We start from the raw sequence: 16,207 nt of genomic DNA, 5'->3' as shown, positions 1-16,207 counted from the left end.
TACCATACCCTATAGAGTCAGGGTTTGGTGATATAGTTCACGTAGGACCTCAGACCCGTAAAGTCTGATTAATACATGGAGCCAGTTATGGTTTGTGAAATTTCATACCAGACCCAGGCCCAACCCGAGTTTCTCGACTATGATCTGCAATTTTTCAATGTAAAAAGGATAAAAAATATTATTTTACAGGGTATGGTCCGGTTCCGATTCATGTAATCTTTATAGGATTTGGGTATGGTTTATTTTATAGTAGATCCGATTAAATCAGAACCAGACCCTAACCAAACCCGACCCGTTAACACCCCTACCAATGAGGTACGAGACAAGAGTGGAAAACGGCACCTTTATGGGCGTGAAATTTCAGAGATTTTCAAACATGAAAAACTTACTGGAAATTTAATCGAGAAAATCAGGAAAATAACTACAAAACAAAGCAAAACATAACAAAATGACTTACTACAAAATACACGTTAAGAAAAACGATACATAAAATAAAAAATAGAAGATGGGTCACGGTACTTTAAGAATATAAGGATTCCATCGCATTTTTTTATCTAAAAAATGATAGTCTTACGATGTACTGAACATTACTTTATATTAGTAAACTAAGATAACTAACAAAATATCTGGTTAATTTCTGTTTTTTTTCCTGAAAAAATCGCGATATTTATCACAGTTTAGAATCAAAAGCACCGAAAGGGTACCTCCCCCGCTCTCCGGTCAGCCGTAGTATGTGAGGGTACATTCGGGTTTGTACAAAAATTAAAGGGTAGTTTTTGAATAAAAAAATTAATAATGAAAGATGGCAGGAAATGAAAGAAGACTTATTTTAGAAACTCAATAGAGTAAGACGAACACTTAAATGTTGTCCGGGACTATAAATGGGAGAGAACGTCGCATCCATTCAACCGCCATCGTCGATCCTCTCCTGCAACAAAACGAAAGGGAGGGAGAGAGAGAGAGAGAGAAATGACAGATCTTGCCTCTCCGTCGCCGTCCGGACCCAGATCCGCCGCAGATCTCTTCGGAGATCCGGCGGATTCCCGGCCTATCTGGTTCAAGAAGGACGCATTCTTGCAGAACGATTTCGATCCCGAGTCGTACGTCTCCGATCTACGCCGGTTCGTCCCCCTCGAAAACCTCCGGGACGAGCTGCGCGCCCACCTCTCGCTCCTCAAGAACGAGCTCATTGAGCTCATCAACCGCGACTACGGCGATTTCGTCAACCTCAGCACGAAGCTCGTCGACGTGAACGGGGCGATACTGCGGATGCGGGCGCCGTTGACGGAGCTCCGCGGGAAGATCTCGCAGTTTAGGGTGAGCGTCGAGAACTCGCTGTCGGCGCTCCACGACGGGCTGCGGCAGCGGGCGGAGGCGTCGGCGGCTCGAGAGATTCTGGAGCTTCTCCTCGACACTTCTCACGTCGTGTCCAAGGTTCGTTGTGATCGGGATTTTCTCATCTCGGGGCAAAATGTTGTTGTTGATTTCCCTCAAATCTCTGTTTGTATAGACAAATTTGGATTCGATATGGAGGTTTTTGTGTTGAATTATGAGAATTGATGAAAACAGAGAACTAGCATATGTTTTGCTAAAAATTATGTGTGGATTTGTTATTAGGGTTTCTTATTAATGTGAACTTATCTTTGGTCTAATGTTGCTTATCTGTATGATTGGAAACTGTATTGTATTGGCTCTCTCATGTACTTTTTTGAGACGCAAGCTTTTCGTGGCGTGTTTCCTCCTTTGTCGAACTTAAAAATACGTTTTCCTGGTTGATCGAATCGGAATTAGATGGCAGAATTGAATGGGATCATGTTTTTTAACTGAGACTGAAATTCACATAGCAATGGCGTAGTTGAAGTTGTTCTGATATGTTTACTTTTGGACAAAAAGTTGAAAGGTTTCACGTTACGGTGACGTTTTTGAGATATCTACACAAACAAAAGGGTAAAGCCAGGGGGCAGAGAGAGTTGAATTGTTTTAAAACAAGAGACCGCCTCTAGAATGTGCATGAGGCTGACTTTCTTGGTTGGTGGATTATATTATTTTCCTCTCACATTAAAATTTTTTTAGTTGATGGACTTGATCCTATCTGTAGTCTAATGGCGTCCTGGATTTGCATTTTACTTTCAAAGGGAAGTGCGATCCTTTATACAAGTGGCCTTTTATGTCGCAGGAAGTAAAAACTCTGAATTGGAGCTTGTTAGAGGCTCTTTGTATTGTTCCGTTGTGTTAACCTAGCCATCATACAGAAACATTTTGTTCTTGATTTTTTCCTAGTTAATAGATTCTTTTGGTTTAATAGTAGATCATCCATTAGGTGACTTGGAAAAATGGTGTCCCATTTGTGCATAACAGTCATAATGTTCTGGGGCTCTCCCAACCGCTTCACCATGTTGATTGTTTCAAGAAATGTCAGCCACGATCAAATCCGTGCATCATATGGGTAGTTCTGATTTTGTTAAAAAGTGTACGCACTTTAAGTAGATAATAAAACGATTGTAAAAGAAGCAACCAAACCGCCCCTCCCCCCCTTCTTCCCCATTTTCTTTTCCCCTTTCGGGTTCCTATGTTGTCTTGCAGCTGATCACGTCCAGACTATGAATGCAAGGTTTATCATGGACGTGTCATAGGTTCTTAAAGTAGATTGTCTATTATTTCTGGATTATGTGATGATTCTATCAGTGACTGTTGATCGTTTTATTCAATTACATATTTTTTTCCAGAACCACGTTATGGTTATTGTTCATATGTCACACATTTCTTTCCTTCATTCTTAGTCTAGAAGAAATATTAAGAAGCAGCTTACTTGTATAGTTTTTTAATATTAACTCTAGATTCTTGAAGAGAATTCAAATATGCGTCTTGTTGAAAGAATGGTTGGTATTACTATTTCATATTTTCTTTTCTTTTCCTCTTCCAGGTGGAGAAACTCATATTGGAGTTGCCTAGTATGCCTGCTGATTGGTCAAATGCAGACGCTGCTCCTGCAAACAAGAGTTCTTTTAGCAATATGACTCTTAATGGTTCTCAACATGTTGAGAATGGAGCAAACCTAAGAGAGACCCAAAGCATGCTATTGGAGAGAATTGCTAGTGAGATGAATCGGCTTAACTTCTATGTTGCTCATGCTCAGGTCTCTTTCACGTCCATTATTTTGCTTTTTCTTTTTTCTTTTCAATTGTTCTCCTTTTGGTTATGGGTTATTTGTCTCTATTTTCTAAGATGACAAACAACATTACTAAGTGTTCTGGATCTTCGTCTTTGAACGTTGTTTCATGAATCCTATGATTTTTTTTTGTATCAGAATTTCAAAAAATATTGGGTTCTTTTTTTGTCTTCTTATATGCTTTTATATGCATTTTATCTTGTGATAAGTCCCTCCAAAACTAGTCATATTCTGTACACTTTTTTCTCATTAATAAAACCATAAAAATATTTTCTTTGTAATGTTTTGAAGTTTGAACCAGCTATTTGGTTATTTTTTTTAAAATGCATAGCAGCTTCTTTTTTTTTTCTCTGTGCAACTTTATATATATAAAGTTGAATGATATGTTTAAATAGTTTCTGAAGTTCTTCAATCTAGAAATTATTAGTTTGGATATATAATGATTATCAACCTCACAAAAACTAGGTGGATGCTTCATGTAAGCCTCTTCTTTCATATAACTGTGCAAGTTTATTTTTTAATGTGTTTTATGAGAAATCCAATTGTTGAGGCAAACCTAATACTATTACTCATCTAACTTTTCATGGTTCTTTGGTTCTATATCAGTCTTTGCATTATATATACATGCATGTATGTGCTAGCACAAGTTTGTGCATGTGTGTGTGAAAAGCTATGTCACATGGGTGCGGGTGCGGTGCTTTCAAAAAACTTGGGTGTGGGGGTGCGGCAAAATATATATATATATATATATATATATAAAGTCCAAAAGTTGGACATAAATGACCCTGGGTGTGTTGACCGCACCCAGGGTCAGGTTGACCACACCAGGTGCTGCACCCGCACGCGCACCCACGTCGCGTCGCCGCGGGTGCGGCACCTAGTTGGCCGAGTCCCTGTGACATAGGTGAAAAGATAATCTTTTGTTAGTAAATGAAGAAAGAATACATGAAAATGCAATTTTCATGTTTATAATTATTGTCAGCCTCCTCTTCTTTCGTATCACTATGCAAGTTTGTTTTTAATGTGCTTATGAGAAAGCCAATTGTTGATGCAAGTGTAATAATATTACTGATCTTACTTTTAAAATGCATAGCAGCTTTTTTTTTCTATTTTCTCTGTGCAACTTTGTATATGTTAAGTTGAATGATATGTTTAAATAGTTTCTGAAGTTCTTCAATCTAGACATTATTGGTTTGGATATATAATGATTATCAACCTCACAAAAACTAGGTGGGTGCTTCATGTAAGCCTCTTATTTCTTATCACTGTGCAAGTTTATTTTTTAATGTGCTTTATGAGAAAGCCAAGTGTTGAGGCAAGCATAATACTATTACTCATCTTACTTTTCATGGTCCTTTGGTTCTATATCAGTCTTTGCATTATATATACATGCATGTATGTGCATGCGCAAGTTTGTGCATGTGTGTGTGAAAAGATAATCTTTTGTTAGTAAATAAAGAAAGAATACATGAAAATGCAATTTTCATGTATATAATTATTGTCGGCCTCCTCTTCTTTCGTATCACTGTGCAAGTTTATTTTCAATGTGCTTATGAGAAAGCCGATTGTTGAGGCAAGTGTAATACCATTCGTGATCTTACTTTTCATGGGTCCTTTGGTTCTATATCAGTCTTTGTTCATTATATATACATGCACATATGTGTGTGCACATGTTTGTGCATGTGTGTGTAAAAGAATAATCTTTTGTTAGTAAATAAAGAAAGAATACGTGAAAATGCCATTTTCCAGGAGTCAACTACATTCCATGTTTATCTGCAGTCCCCTAGTCCTTATTTCTAAGTTCCATACTTTTTTCTGCCATAGCTCTCATCCTTCTCTTATCTCCTTTGGTTTGATGTCAATTCTTGTTCTTTAATATTTCACCCTTGAAATCTTGAAAATCTATGCAAAGTACTCAAATTGTCTGTTTTCAAATATGATGCTTAGTGTGGATAGATTGCCTAATATGTTTTGGCATTTGGTTTTCTTCAGCCTTCTATCCTATCTGTTCCTTTTGCTTTCACCTATCTGTTAATTTTGGTTTCACCATCATGCCTTCTTGCATGTGGTTTCCCAACTCTCCTTTGAGGATTAGCAGAAACATTTTGGTGATTGTAGATCATGTCAAGACAGTGTTCTACTTCAAGATTCTTCCTGTCCCCAAATTCTTCAAGGGTTACCTGACCTCATTGGGCGCCACATTTTCTTGTTCTTCTCCTTTGAATCGGTGATATGGAGATCTTTGCTGAATCATCATCTGCAATATTCACGAAGTTTGGATGTCTGCTCTTCAAAGTGCCTTTTTTTATTCTTGAACAAAATCTCCTTTCATCCAAGTAATATGGTATGGGATTATGCATTTTGGTTTTGACTGTAGCAGCTATTGTTGTTCTTTATCTTTTCTTCATTGTTTGTTTTGCATGTGGTAAGTGTTTACAAAAGCTTGTTGTTTTATTACAGTGTCTATGAGTATTTATTTTTATGTGGTTTTCTTTTCTCTGGTTCCTCTACTCACTGTATTTTCTTATATCTGTTCTATATCGTGGCAGTACAGAATCTTCCCTTCATCCAAAACATGGACTCACGAATTCAAAGTGCTAGTTCATCAATAGAGAATAGCTTGGGCCATTGCTTTATAGCTGCACTTGAACATCAGGATGCTAGTGCAATTTACAATTGTTTACGTGCATATGCTGCTATTGATAATACTGAAGGAGCTGAAGAAATTTTTCGTTCAACAGTAGTAGCCACATTGATTCAGCAAGTTATCCCTCAAAGCCCTTCGTTGCTGGTTGATGGGGCTTCCTCAGATGAGTTAGAGGAAAATTACCAGCAAATCAAGGAACTTATTAGAAAAGATTGCAATTTTTTGCTGGATATTGCTGCCACAGGTATATTATTGTCATCTTTGTTCCTTGGAGATAATCCATTAGCAGCTTACCTTTTCCTTTGAGTTATGATGTTTGTTGTGTGAAGATAATGTGATCTTTTACCATGTGCTCAGTGGTTACCTTTTGTTGTATTTCAGCAAATTCAGGTCTGCATGTGTTTGACTTCTTGGCCAACTCTATACTAAAGGAGGTACTTATTGCAATTCAAAAGGGAAAACCAGGGGCATTATCTCCTGGGAAGCCTACAGAGTTTTTGAAAAACTATAAATCAAGCCTGGACTTCTTGGCATATCTTGAAGGTAAGTTATTGAAGAGGAAGACTTTTATTTCATTAAAGCTTCATTAATCATAGGTCTATAAATATTTCTTATTGATGATAAGTTCGATCTGTCATGTAAGGCTACTGCCCGTCCAGATCTGCTGTTGTTGGCTTTCGTTCTCGGCCTGTCTATGCAGAGTTCATGAAACAGTGGAATATTGGGGTCTATTTCTCCTTGAGGTACGTGATAGGTTCATGGTTTTCAGTAGTTAATACCTTTTCTAAGCATGGGCTTTTTTTCACTAGAATGATACCTCTGTGAATACATTAGATTTCAGGAAATAGCTTCAGCTTTAGACTCTGCTCTGATGGTAGCTACCATCACTCCGATTCTAGATTCACATTCTAGTGAGAACAGTACTGGAGGTTTGACTCTAAACCAAAGTCTTGTGCTTATGGAAAGCTTGAGAACCTGCTGGAAAGAGGATGTTCTTGTGATTTCTTGCTCCGACAAATTTCTTAGATTGTCACTGCAACTTGTATCAAGGTCCTTCCTCAAACATCAGCTTTGAATGAGAAACTGTTGTTTTTAAGAATTTGCAAGATGCCTGTTCTAAGCACATTTTTTTGTACAGATATTCAACTTGGTTGTCATCTGGACTTGCTGTTCGTAAGAAGGGTAGTGCAAGCTCAGTTTCTGGTGGTGAATGGGGCCTTGCTGCCAGCCCAGATGATTTTATTTATGTAAGTGTAATTCTGAATCTTTTTGCATTTTGAGCATTGCTTCTTAAGTTTCTGTAGGTTCAGATATGTACATGATGATTTTAAGAACAGATTGCTGTTATAGTGTTCAGGTCACTCAGTTTAGCCATATGATTAGGCATGTTTTTTATTTGTTATTGTGTTAAAAAAAGGTTCTTTAGCTGAAAAGCTGAATTTGAAGCATCCTGGTGGGTAAAACATTGTTATCGCTGTTTAGTTGGATTGCTAATAATTGATAATTTGGCTTTCTTTTTTAATTTCCAGGTATTGCATGATCTTGGTGTTTTAGTCTCTGATATTACTGGTGATTTTTTGGAACGAGTGCTTGACCTTCTTGCTTCTTGCCCTGCTGAAGTGCTTGCTCAAGTAAAGAGATGCATCACACAATCAGGAAAATATTTGGGGGATTTGGCACCTGTTTTTATGGATACTATGATTGAAGCCCTTGTAGAGAAGTCTGTAGAGGTTGGTAGTTTTCTACCCCCTTCTATTTAACATGATTTGACAGAACGATTTTATTGCTGCTGATTTTTTTTCTGCAAAACAGTATAACTAATTTGTGGTTCATTTCAGTGTGACTAGTCCCACTTGGACTTGTCACATGCTATATCACATGGTCATGGATTCAGATATGCATGCATGGACAACAGAGATGAGCTTTTTATGGAAATTTGGGCATATGAGAATAGATATATTTAAACATATAATTTATAAGTTTTTATAGATATGGCTGGGTAAGAGTCAAAATTCCTCAAGCATAAGCATGCAATTCAAAGTCCATTTTCAAGATTATTGAGGAAAAAAAATCACAAAGAATAACAAATAATAGGAAACAAAGCCTAAAAGCCCATTGTCCATGATGTATGATGATGTGTCGAAGTCACCTAGAAATGTGACCCATGTCTGTGACATAGATTGTATGCTGCATGCTGTCAGACCTTTCGACGGATAGGAAGCAACCTTCCTAAGTAACAATATTCTTTTGACAAGGGAATCAGTTTGTGTTGAACATTGAAAACGTCCACAATAAGTTTTGTAAGTTAAGAGCTCCTTGTACATACGGACATAAATACACACATACACACATACACACATGCATACATATGTATCTACATGCATATGTGCACACACATGCTCACACACACGTTTGTTAATTTGAAGTTCTTGTTCTAAATTTCTGATTTTTCCTGAAAATTTGCCAAGATATTCTTGCTGGGAACAATTGTTTTTTAAATTCTCCCATGATTCTGCGTCTTGATATTCTGCAGAGATACAAATGCTGGTGTTCATCGTTATATCTTTCTTTCTTTGACTGATCACATCAAATGATCCATCTGTAAAGCACTTTTCAGGGCAGTGTTGTGTGTTGGACGTGGCACATGTCTATCATATAATTAAACTATGTCTAAGAAAATTTTTTCTTTCTATAATCCATGTTTTTAGGATTAAGTTGACTCTTATAAGCTACCTTTGATGACGGATGCCTTTAAAAAGAAACAAGAAGGGTATTAGTGAATGTTTGAGTGGCTTTAGCTGATATAACTGATTTAGGTTGTGATGTGCTTTATTTGATCAACCTACCATGGCATGCATCGGCCAATAAGTTTCATGGACTGTCTCATTCTTTTCCTTGTCAGTTGGTTACTGGAAAATTATATAGTTTTTATTCATTCAAAATGAACTCAATAATAATGGCTGCAAGACAATGTTGAAGCCTCAGTAGCTGGATTCATCTATTTGGGTCTTGATTCTGTAAGTTTGGAGCCAATTGATGCTTCCAACAAGATGAGAGTTTGCTTCTCACATGATAAGGGCATGCTTTTATAAAGTATATGTTTTTCAACAAATGAAAAACTTTGTTTCATCTTTGCCTATCGAAAAAAAAAAACTTGGTTTGATCTTTGATCTACAGAGGCCAGAATATATAAGATGTCGGTTGTTTCCTGGGTTGTTCTTAGGGTGTGCATAATGAAAGTTGTAACATGCTGTTTCCTGTGAATTTCTTAGCTAGGTGCCAAAGATCAGAAGAAGCTAGACCCTTGATTTAGATGGAATCTTCTTCAGCTATATTTTCTTGACTTTGAAAAATATTAACGACATAAGATGACCTTTCTGTTTTGCATAGCAACCTACTCCAACTAATGTTGTTAGATGTGTTGGGACGAGGCAAAGCGTTACAGCATTGATGAAGCTAATGAAAAATTGTTAGGTATTGAGGTGTTGAACCACAAGTATCACGATTATATAGTTAAAAATAATTGAAAAATCAAAATAATTTAAAAACAAATAAGAAAATAAACATTTGATTATAGAAAAAAAATAATAAAGGGATACTTTAGACAAATCCAACATATGGGCTGATGAAATGACATTGTTAAAGCACTGCAGACAAAATCAGTTGTTGGTAAACATTCTGCCTTTTTTTTAGATAGAGAGAGAGAGAAGTAAACGTTCAGTTTTTAATAAAATAAGAAGTAAAAAAATGTAACAATAAAAGCATGTAAAACAGAGTCATGCAATCACGTATATATGCAAATTTTATGAAATGTGGGTAGTGGGCATGACAGACATTATAACGTGTGACCAAGTTCATGAAATCCAATTCTATTTGCAGAAACTTGAAAATTTCATGAACCTGGTCATGTTTTAAGTGATGTCTCGTGTTAAATGAGTGCTGATGTCATGGCTGAGTTTGTGTTCACAGCTATCATACTACAAAATCATATGGTAAAGCTTTCCTACTTTCTATTTTGCCACATGGACCAATTTCTATATGAAAATTGTCTCTATCATGGTCATCCTTGTTTCCGATACCAACAGTCAATATGAAGTTATAAAACTTTCAGTCTCAGCAAAGAGAAAAGAACGAGGTCAATGGGCTGTCTTTCAGACAACCGATACCAACATATCCCTTTTTATATTTTGTATGTTGGATATTAGCCAAATGAGGGGTTTGACCCATCATTTGTCCATGCGCAAGCCTCACTTTGTGCTGTGCCTCAAGGTTGAGGCGTACACTTCATGGTTTAAATTGCATGCTTCAGGAACCCATGCGCCTCAATCCTGAGTTTCAAGGCATGAGGGCTGGGCAAGGCTTTGAGGCATAACATTAATTCCAACAGTGAGAATTTTTGTTCTTAAAGGGTTTAGTTTTTTCTTTTTTTTCCTGACATCAAGCTTGAAATTATTTTGTAGGACTTGAGGCAGCTTAAGGGAATAACTGCAACGTATAGAATGACAAATAAACCACCCCCTGTAAGACACTCGCCTTATGTATTAGGAGTTTTGCGGCCTCTGAAGGTATGCTTATTCTTTGTGCGTTGTGTTTTTCTTCACCAATATTCTTTTTATGTTTCAACACTTCAACATTTGTCAATGTATGTGTTTATATATATGCTTTAATTTGATCTAGTTGTCAGCTTTAGTTTAATTAGTTGATGTGATGCCTCGTGCATTTGGATAAGAATCCTTCAGTGATATAAATGCTGGGTTATTTCTCTTCCCTCGAAGCCAAGTGAATCTGTCTTGGTAGTATTTTTTTGGGCATCTGGTTGCTCTCGAAAAACTTGTTATGTAATCATGTGAAGTTTCAGTCAAGGTTTTAAAACCCGTGACTCGGAACTCGACTCGTGACTCGGCGGGTCAACTCGGTGACTCGGACCGGGTTTTGTTAACTTTTGATTTTAAAAGAAAAACAATATATAATTTGTCTGAAACCATGTTTTTGAGTAAACATAGTCTCCAAATGTCTGTAAGAATATAAAAACAACTGCAAAGAGCTATAGAGGTTTGCTTGAATAATTGAATTTGATATCTATACAAGCACTTTGACAGTCAATTTGTCATGTGCCACAGAAATCTGGGAGTTTAAAGATTAAAAGTTTATTAGATGTAGAACAGTTGGTCACGACAAGCAAAAATTCATTAATTTTGCTAGTTTAAGTCCCGACTCCCAAACCATTTCATCAGCTTGCAGAAAGTACTAGACTCTTTTAGCCTTACTCAAGACCTGGTTCTCCATTTCAACAGTTTATCTGATTTTTCATATCAATCCCAATTTTGAGGTAAACAAGGTCTGAAACTGCAAAATAGACCATTTTTTATTTGACAAAAGCAAATGCATACAAAAATCTCCTGGTTTTGCCAATAGAGTAAGTTTTTCAATGTATGTTTTTACACAGTCAATTGTACATACAATCTATTAGAACACAATTTTTTTTTTCAAATAGTTTGTCAACATGTAAGCAAGTTTCTCAAGGCTTCAAAGGTGTGATTCCTAGCAAATAAACCATGTTGAACACATATATGAGGTCAGATTGCTTAGATACAACTTGCACCTATGATTTTTCAACTAGATTGTACAGACGGTAGACTGCATATATGTATATATATCATTACCATTTGAAACTCAAAAAACAAATTTCAAACATCCCAGAACTCGCCCGAGTCAGGCCGAGTCAAGCCGAGTCAGGCCGAGTCAAGCCCGAGTTTTGGCAAACTGAGTTTGCCTTGCCGGGTTGACTTGCTGGAGGGCCGAGCCGAGCCGAGTCAGCCGAGTCAACGAGTTGACTCGGCGAGTTTTAAAACACTGGTTTCAGTCAAAATTGTCTTTGTAGTAGTTGTAAATTTTTTTGTCTTGTATTAAAGTCTTAATTGTTTCTGATTGTGCAACATATGTTTGTCTCTTAGCCCTCTGTTGCAGTTCCTTTTCTTTTTCTACTTTATTCATTTTAATCTCGTTCTCCCTTAAATGTGAAATTGACTGCTTGGGAGAACTACCTGGCTGTATGTGTGCAGCAACTTCCTTCTGCTAGATATCTATGTCATCTTATTGGTATTTATTTGCATGTAGTCTTTTCTCGAGGGAGGGCGAACATCATATTTGAACGAAGAAACTAGAAGAGCACTACTTGTTGGTGCTGCCGAAAAGATAACTAATCGCTACAATGAGTTGGCTGGGGAGCTTGTTAGTGTGGTTAGTATGAACAAGTCCTTAAAGGATCTGAATAGGCGTATTTATGGATCTCTCTTTTCTTTCTGCGAACCGTTGCATGTATAAGAGCTTGGTTTTGTTCTCTAGGCAAGGAAAACCGAGTCATCACTTCTGAGGATTAGGCAAGGTGCTCAAAGACGTGCTGGTGCAAGCTCAGATGCATCAGAAACCAATATATCTGACACAGATAAAATCTGCATGCAGTTATTTTTGGATATTCAGGTACCAAAAAATATCTTATTATGAGGCATAACATGAGATATGTCATGTGCAAGTTGCTTCTTCATCCCTCACTGAAGTGTATACGTTAGGTATACAACATTATGTTTGTATGTACCTACACATGCATGCACATACTTATGCTTGAGTTGGTCAATGTATTACTTATTTGTTTTTTTCTTTTCGTTATCTATCAGGAATATGGACGGAACCTATCTGCTCTTGGGGTTACAGCGGCTGACATACCAGCTTATCGTTCACTCTGGCAGTGCGTGGCTCCACAAGACAAACAGGAGCTAATACAATTCTAATGTAAGCATATGAATCATATCCTGTTATCTCATCAGAAATGCAGGTGTCTTGCAAAATCTGTTCAAGTTCTTGTTCTTTTCCTTTTCAAGAAAATTTTGGTATCTTAATGGTTTTCAAACGTGGTGTACAGTATAGTTGAATCTATTTTCTTTTCGGGGGAATTTTTTTCTTTCCAATCTTAGAAATGAAACACGGTATTGGAGCATGTCATGGAATTGATTGGTAAATGCATGTGATGGCGTCAGGTATGTCTTCTAAAAGCAGACAAAGCTAGTTGTTACTGCGATAGCAATGGAAAAGATCATGCATTGTTGTGAAATTTTGTTTCTCCACTAGTTGGAAAGGAAGTATGCACATCTGGCAGGCCGCGGTAGGACGAGTTCTTGTTTATGCAGGACGTTCATGTAGTTGATTGTGTTGAAAGAGGTGAAATAAATGTTTGGGCGAGTTGTTGGATCATTGTTTTGGAAAAGCCTGACAAATCAGATGCAGCGTCCACTGTTCATGATCTTTTTCTGTAAAAATAATAGCATATTACCAAAACATATCTCTCTTAATGATGTTTTGGTCCTTTGTATTGGTGGTCAAAAATTGAATATTGATTTGTTACCAAAATCAAGTTGCATGCAACGGCGAAAAGGGTAGTACCATCCCCTTCATGTTACCTTTTTTTGTTAGGTCCTGTTAGGACCCTCCAAAAATCATAGTTTCAAGTATTCTTTGCTAGATCTGAATGGTTAGAGGTTAGATGTGTTTATCCTTGTTTACTCAATAGCGAACATGTATTTTATTAAGATTTTTTATGCTCAGGTGTATTTTAAAGAGGTAAAAAAATTCAACTGTTGATATTATACTAGAATTTAATGATAAAATATTTACATTTTTACATCAAATCAATTTGAAAAATAACTTATTTCTTATTAGAATGATAAACACATCTAACGGTTCAGATCGAGCAAAACATACTTACAAATTATGAATTTTAGAGGGTCTTAATCGGACCTAACGGCAAAAGGGGTAGGACCATCCCCCTACATGTCAATATCATGGATGAAATCTTGAAATTGAATGAATCTTATAAGGTTATATTATAAATGAATATCACGATATATTCAATTTGTCTGCAATTTCTAAAAAATTTGCTTTTGTTGGTTTTTTTTCTTTTTTTCACACGATTTTCTAGTTTTCAAATATCTAACTTTCTAAGTCTTGATCTGATAGAAATCTGGAAAGAATTGGTAGCCTTACAGGAATTCAACATTCGATAACTCGCTCCCGAAGATTCCAGAGTTTCTCCCTTTAAGACGTGTCTGGTGAAAACAAATTTCTTTTTACCATGTCTGACATAATTAAATTTAAGCATAATTGGGTACATATTTGAACGTGGCATGGATAACCCCGTTTAGTTGTATTTGGTAAGCCAAAACCATATTTGATTATAACCGGATGTGGATATGATTTTGATTTTTTTTACTATCGAATCAGACAAATATCCGGATCTGTTTACATTTTAAAAAGTGGATGTGGTATTAGCTTTTCACCTTCTGAATCTGAATTGAATTTGAATCTGTTTAGCCAACATTAGATCAGTCAAATATGGTATTTGACCACATCTGATCCGAATCTGAACGGTTTACATCCCTAATCTCATGAGATCAGGGTATGATGAGCTTTTCAATTAATGATCATGACTTTGCATATGATTGACATTGGGATATTTACAGATTTGGACGTGAAAAAACACAGTGGTTTCGATTGCTTAACTAGTTGGATCTGGAAAGTGGATCCAAGTTGATTTTGCTTTATTGGATTTGATTCATAATTTGGATTATTTGAAGACTTTGGATATGAAAACGCACTCAGATTAGTAACCCTTCCCACATCCAAGTGTGGATCTGGTTCAGAGCCGAATCCTTGAAAGATTTAAATCTATGAGCATTAGCATGTAATTATGAGTTGGGATTTGGTTCAACCCATTAAATGACATTCTTCAATCTTCTCTTTTATTGGTAGGTGTCCTACATACGTTATAATATATTTGCTTCTAGTTATGTACCTCCAAACATCCATCTTTGCATAAGCAATTAAGCATCATCTGAAAGTGAATCAATTCACACTGGATGCAAATGGGTCAGATCTAGGATGGAGGTTTTGCAAATTTTGGCTGTTCCAGATCTGATTCTATTCAATTCCCTCATGTATTTAGCTGTTCTGGATCCGATATGGCAATCCTGATCCTCGATAGCAATGCTAAGATGGTACCAATTGCCCTCGATGCTCCCATTCTCTATCTATGGTAAAATGAAAGTGGTGTTTTTTCCGTTTTGTGTAAAAAATCTTAGGGTTAGTGTTAGGGGTGCCACTGGGTCAGGTTTTAAATCGTCTTATTGTAAGTTCTCTACAGCTTTTTTAGAAAAAACAGCAATGAACATAGCTACCCAAAAAATCCAATACATAAGGAAAAATAGAAGATGAAACCATGTCCCTAGGCAATTCAATCCCTCTGAAAAGCTGCTTGAGGTCATCATCTACCTTGATTACTGCCCTTGGATCATTTGGATACACAATATCCTCCTGAGAGTTCAAGTTTGAGAGCAACCTATGAATCAAAAGATACAAAACCTATGAATCAAGAGATTCACGCAGCTTGTTGAACAAATTGCATCCAAAGAATAAAACATGAAGAAGGCAGCTAATTTAAATGAGCAGTCGAAGCATAGCCAGGCACCATAAACTCATGGATATCATGTAAAAAAACATGACAAATAACTTATCAAAGTGACTGCAAAACCATCAATTAACACTTGATGGTTTTAGTAACCTATCAAAGTGACTGCAAAACCTATCAAAAAAATGTAAAAAACTAGTGCAATTTTTCATAAAGTGAAATTGCAAGTGCGCATAAAAACAGGGAGTGGCTGTAGAGAAAAGAGCTGTTTGCAAAAGACATTGAAACAACTGGAAGCATTATAAAAATGTGTTAGAAAACATCTAACTGTAATGAGAACTAGAGAAGGAGCATAATCACAAGGCCACTAATGGTTAAAATACAAAAGCCATCATGTGCAAGCACAAGAACACAATATAAGCCACACTAAGTCCTAAGCACAAAATAAAAATTATAATTTTATTAACTCTCAAATGCTTAAGAAAAGCAAAAGAAAAAAATATGGAAGAACTCCCATATATACAACAAACTAGGAAAAAAAATGAATCCCCAACCCTCTATAGTTTTGCAAAACCTATAGAGGGTTGGGGATGCCCATAATGGGACCCCACCCTTCTATAGCCGGGTGTAAGGCACCAACCAGGTAAGCCCGACCTGACTCAATTATCACTTTGCCAATTAATTTAGATGCTTTCAAAAAATTGTCCCATGCCCCCCATTCCCTATCTATCATGTTTCCTCTCTTCATGAAGCATCCTGCCTCCAAGATACCCCCCCTCGTGGCTTTGCATTGCATATCCCATGTGCCATCCATTTCTGAAAATGCTGTATATGTTTACCTTTACCCAAACTTGGTGCAGGGGGGGGGGCACCCCTTCTCCCAAAGTTATGGGGCTATTTTGCCGAGTTCTCCAAGAATATTTATGACCTGTTA

The 16,207-nt window shown here is 36.8% G+C and overlaps 1 protein-coding gene across 1 annotated transcript; it reads left to right on the top strand.

The window, feature by feature from the left end:
• The first annotated feature begins 921 nt into the window (after positions 1 to 921).
• On the top strand, positions 922 to 13,220 carry LOC149840578 (conserved oligomeric Golgi complex subunit 2-like). Its single transcript, XM_090003208.1, has 13 exons — positions 922 to 1,434; positions 2,924 to 3,136; positions 5,724 to 6,060; positions 6,198 to 6,359; positions 6,460 to 6,559; positions 6,651 to 6,866; positions 6,955 to 7,063; positions 7,346 to 7,546; positions 10,277 to 10,381; positions 11,934 to 12,056; positions 12,162 to 12,296; positions 12,491 to 12,605; positions 12,851 to 13,220. The coding sequence occupies exons 1-12, from the start codon at positions 970 to 972 to the stop codon at positions 12,602 to 12,604; spliced, it is 2,280 nt and encodes a 759-aa protein (XP_089859334.1). The 5' UTR covers positions 922 to 969; the 3' UTR covers position 12,605; positions 12,851 to 13,220.
• The last annotated feature ends 2,987 nt before the right edge of the window (positions 13,221 to 16,207 follow it).

The sequence above is a fragment of the Nuphar pumila genome, chromosome 4 (genome assembly GCF_984573655.1).
Source record: "Nuphar pumila chromosome 4, dmNupPumi1.hap1.1, whole genome shotgun sequence".
NCBI classification, from domain to species: Eukaryota; Viridiplantae; Streptophyta; class Magnoliopsida; order Nymphaeales; family Nymphaeaceae; genus Nuphar; species Nuphar pumila.
This window is presented reverse-complemented; position numbering and strand designations above follow the sequence as displayed.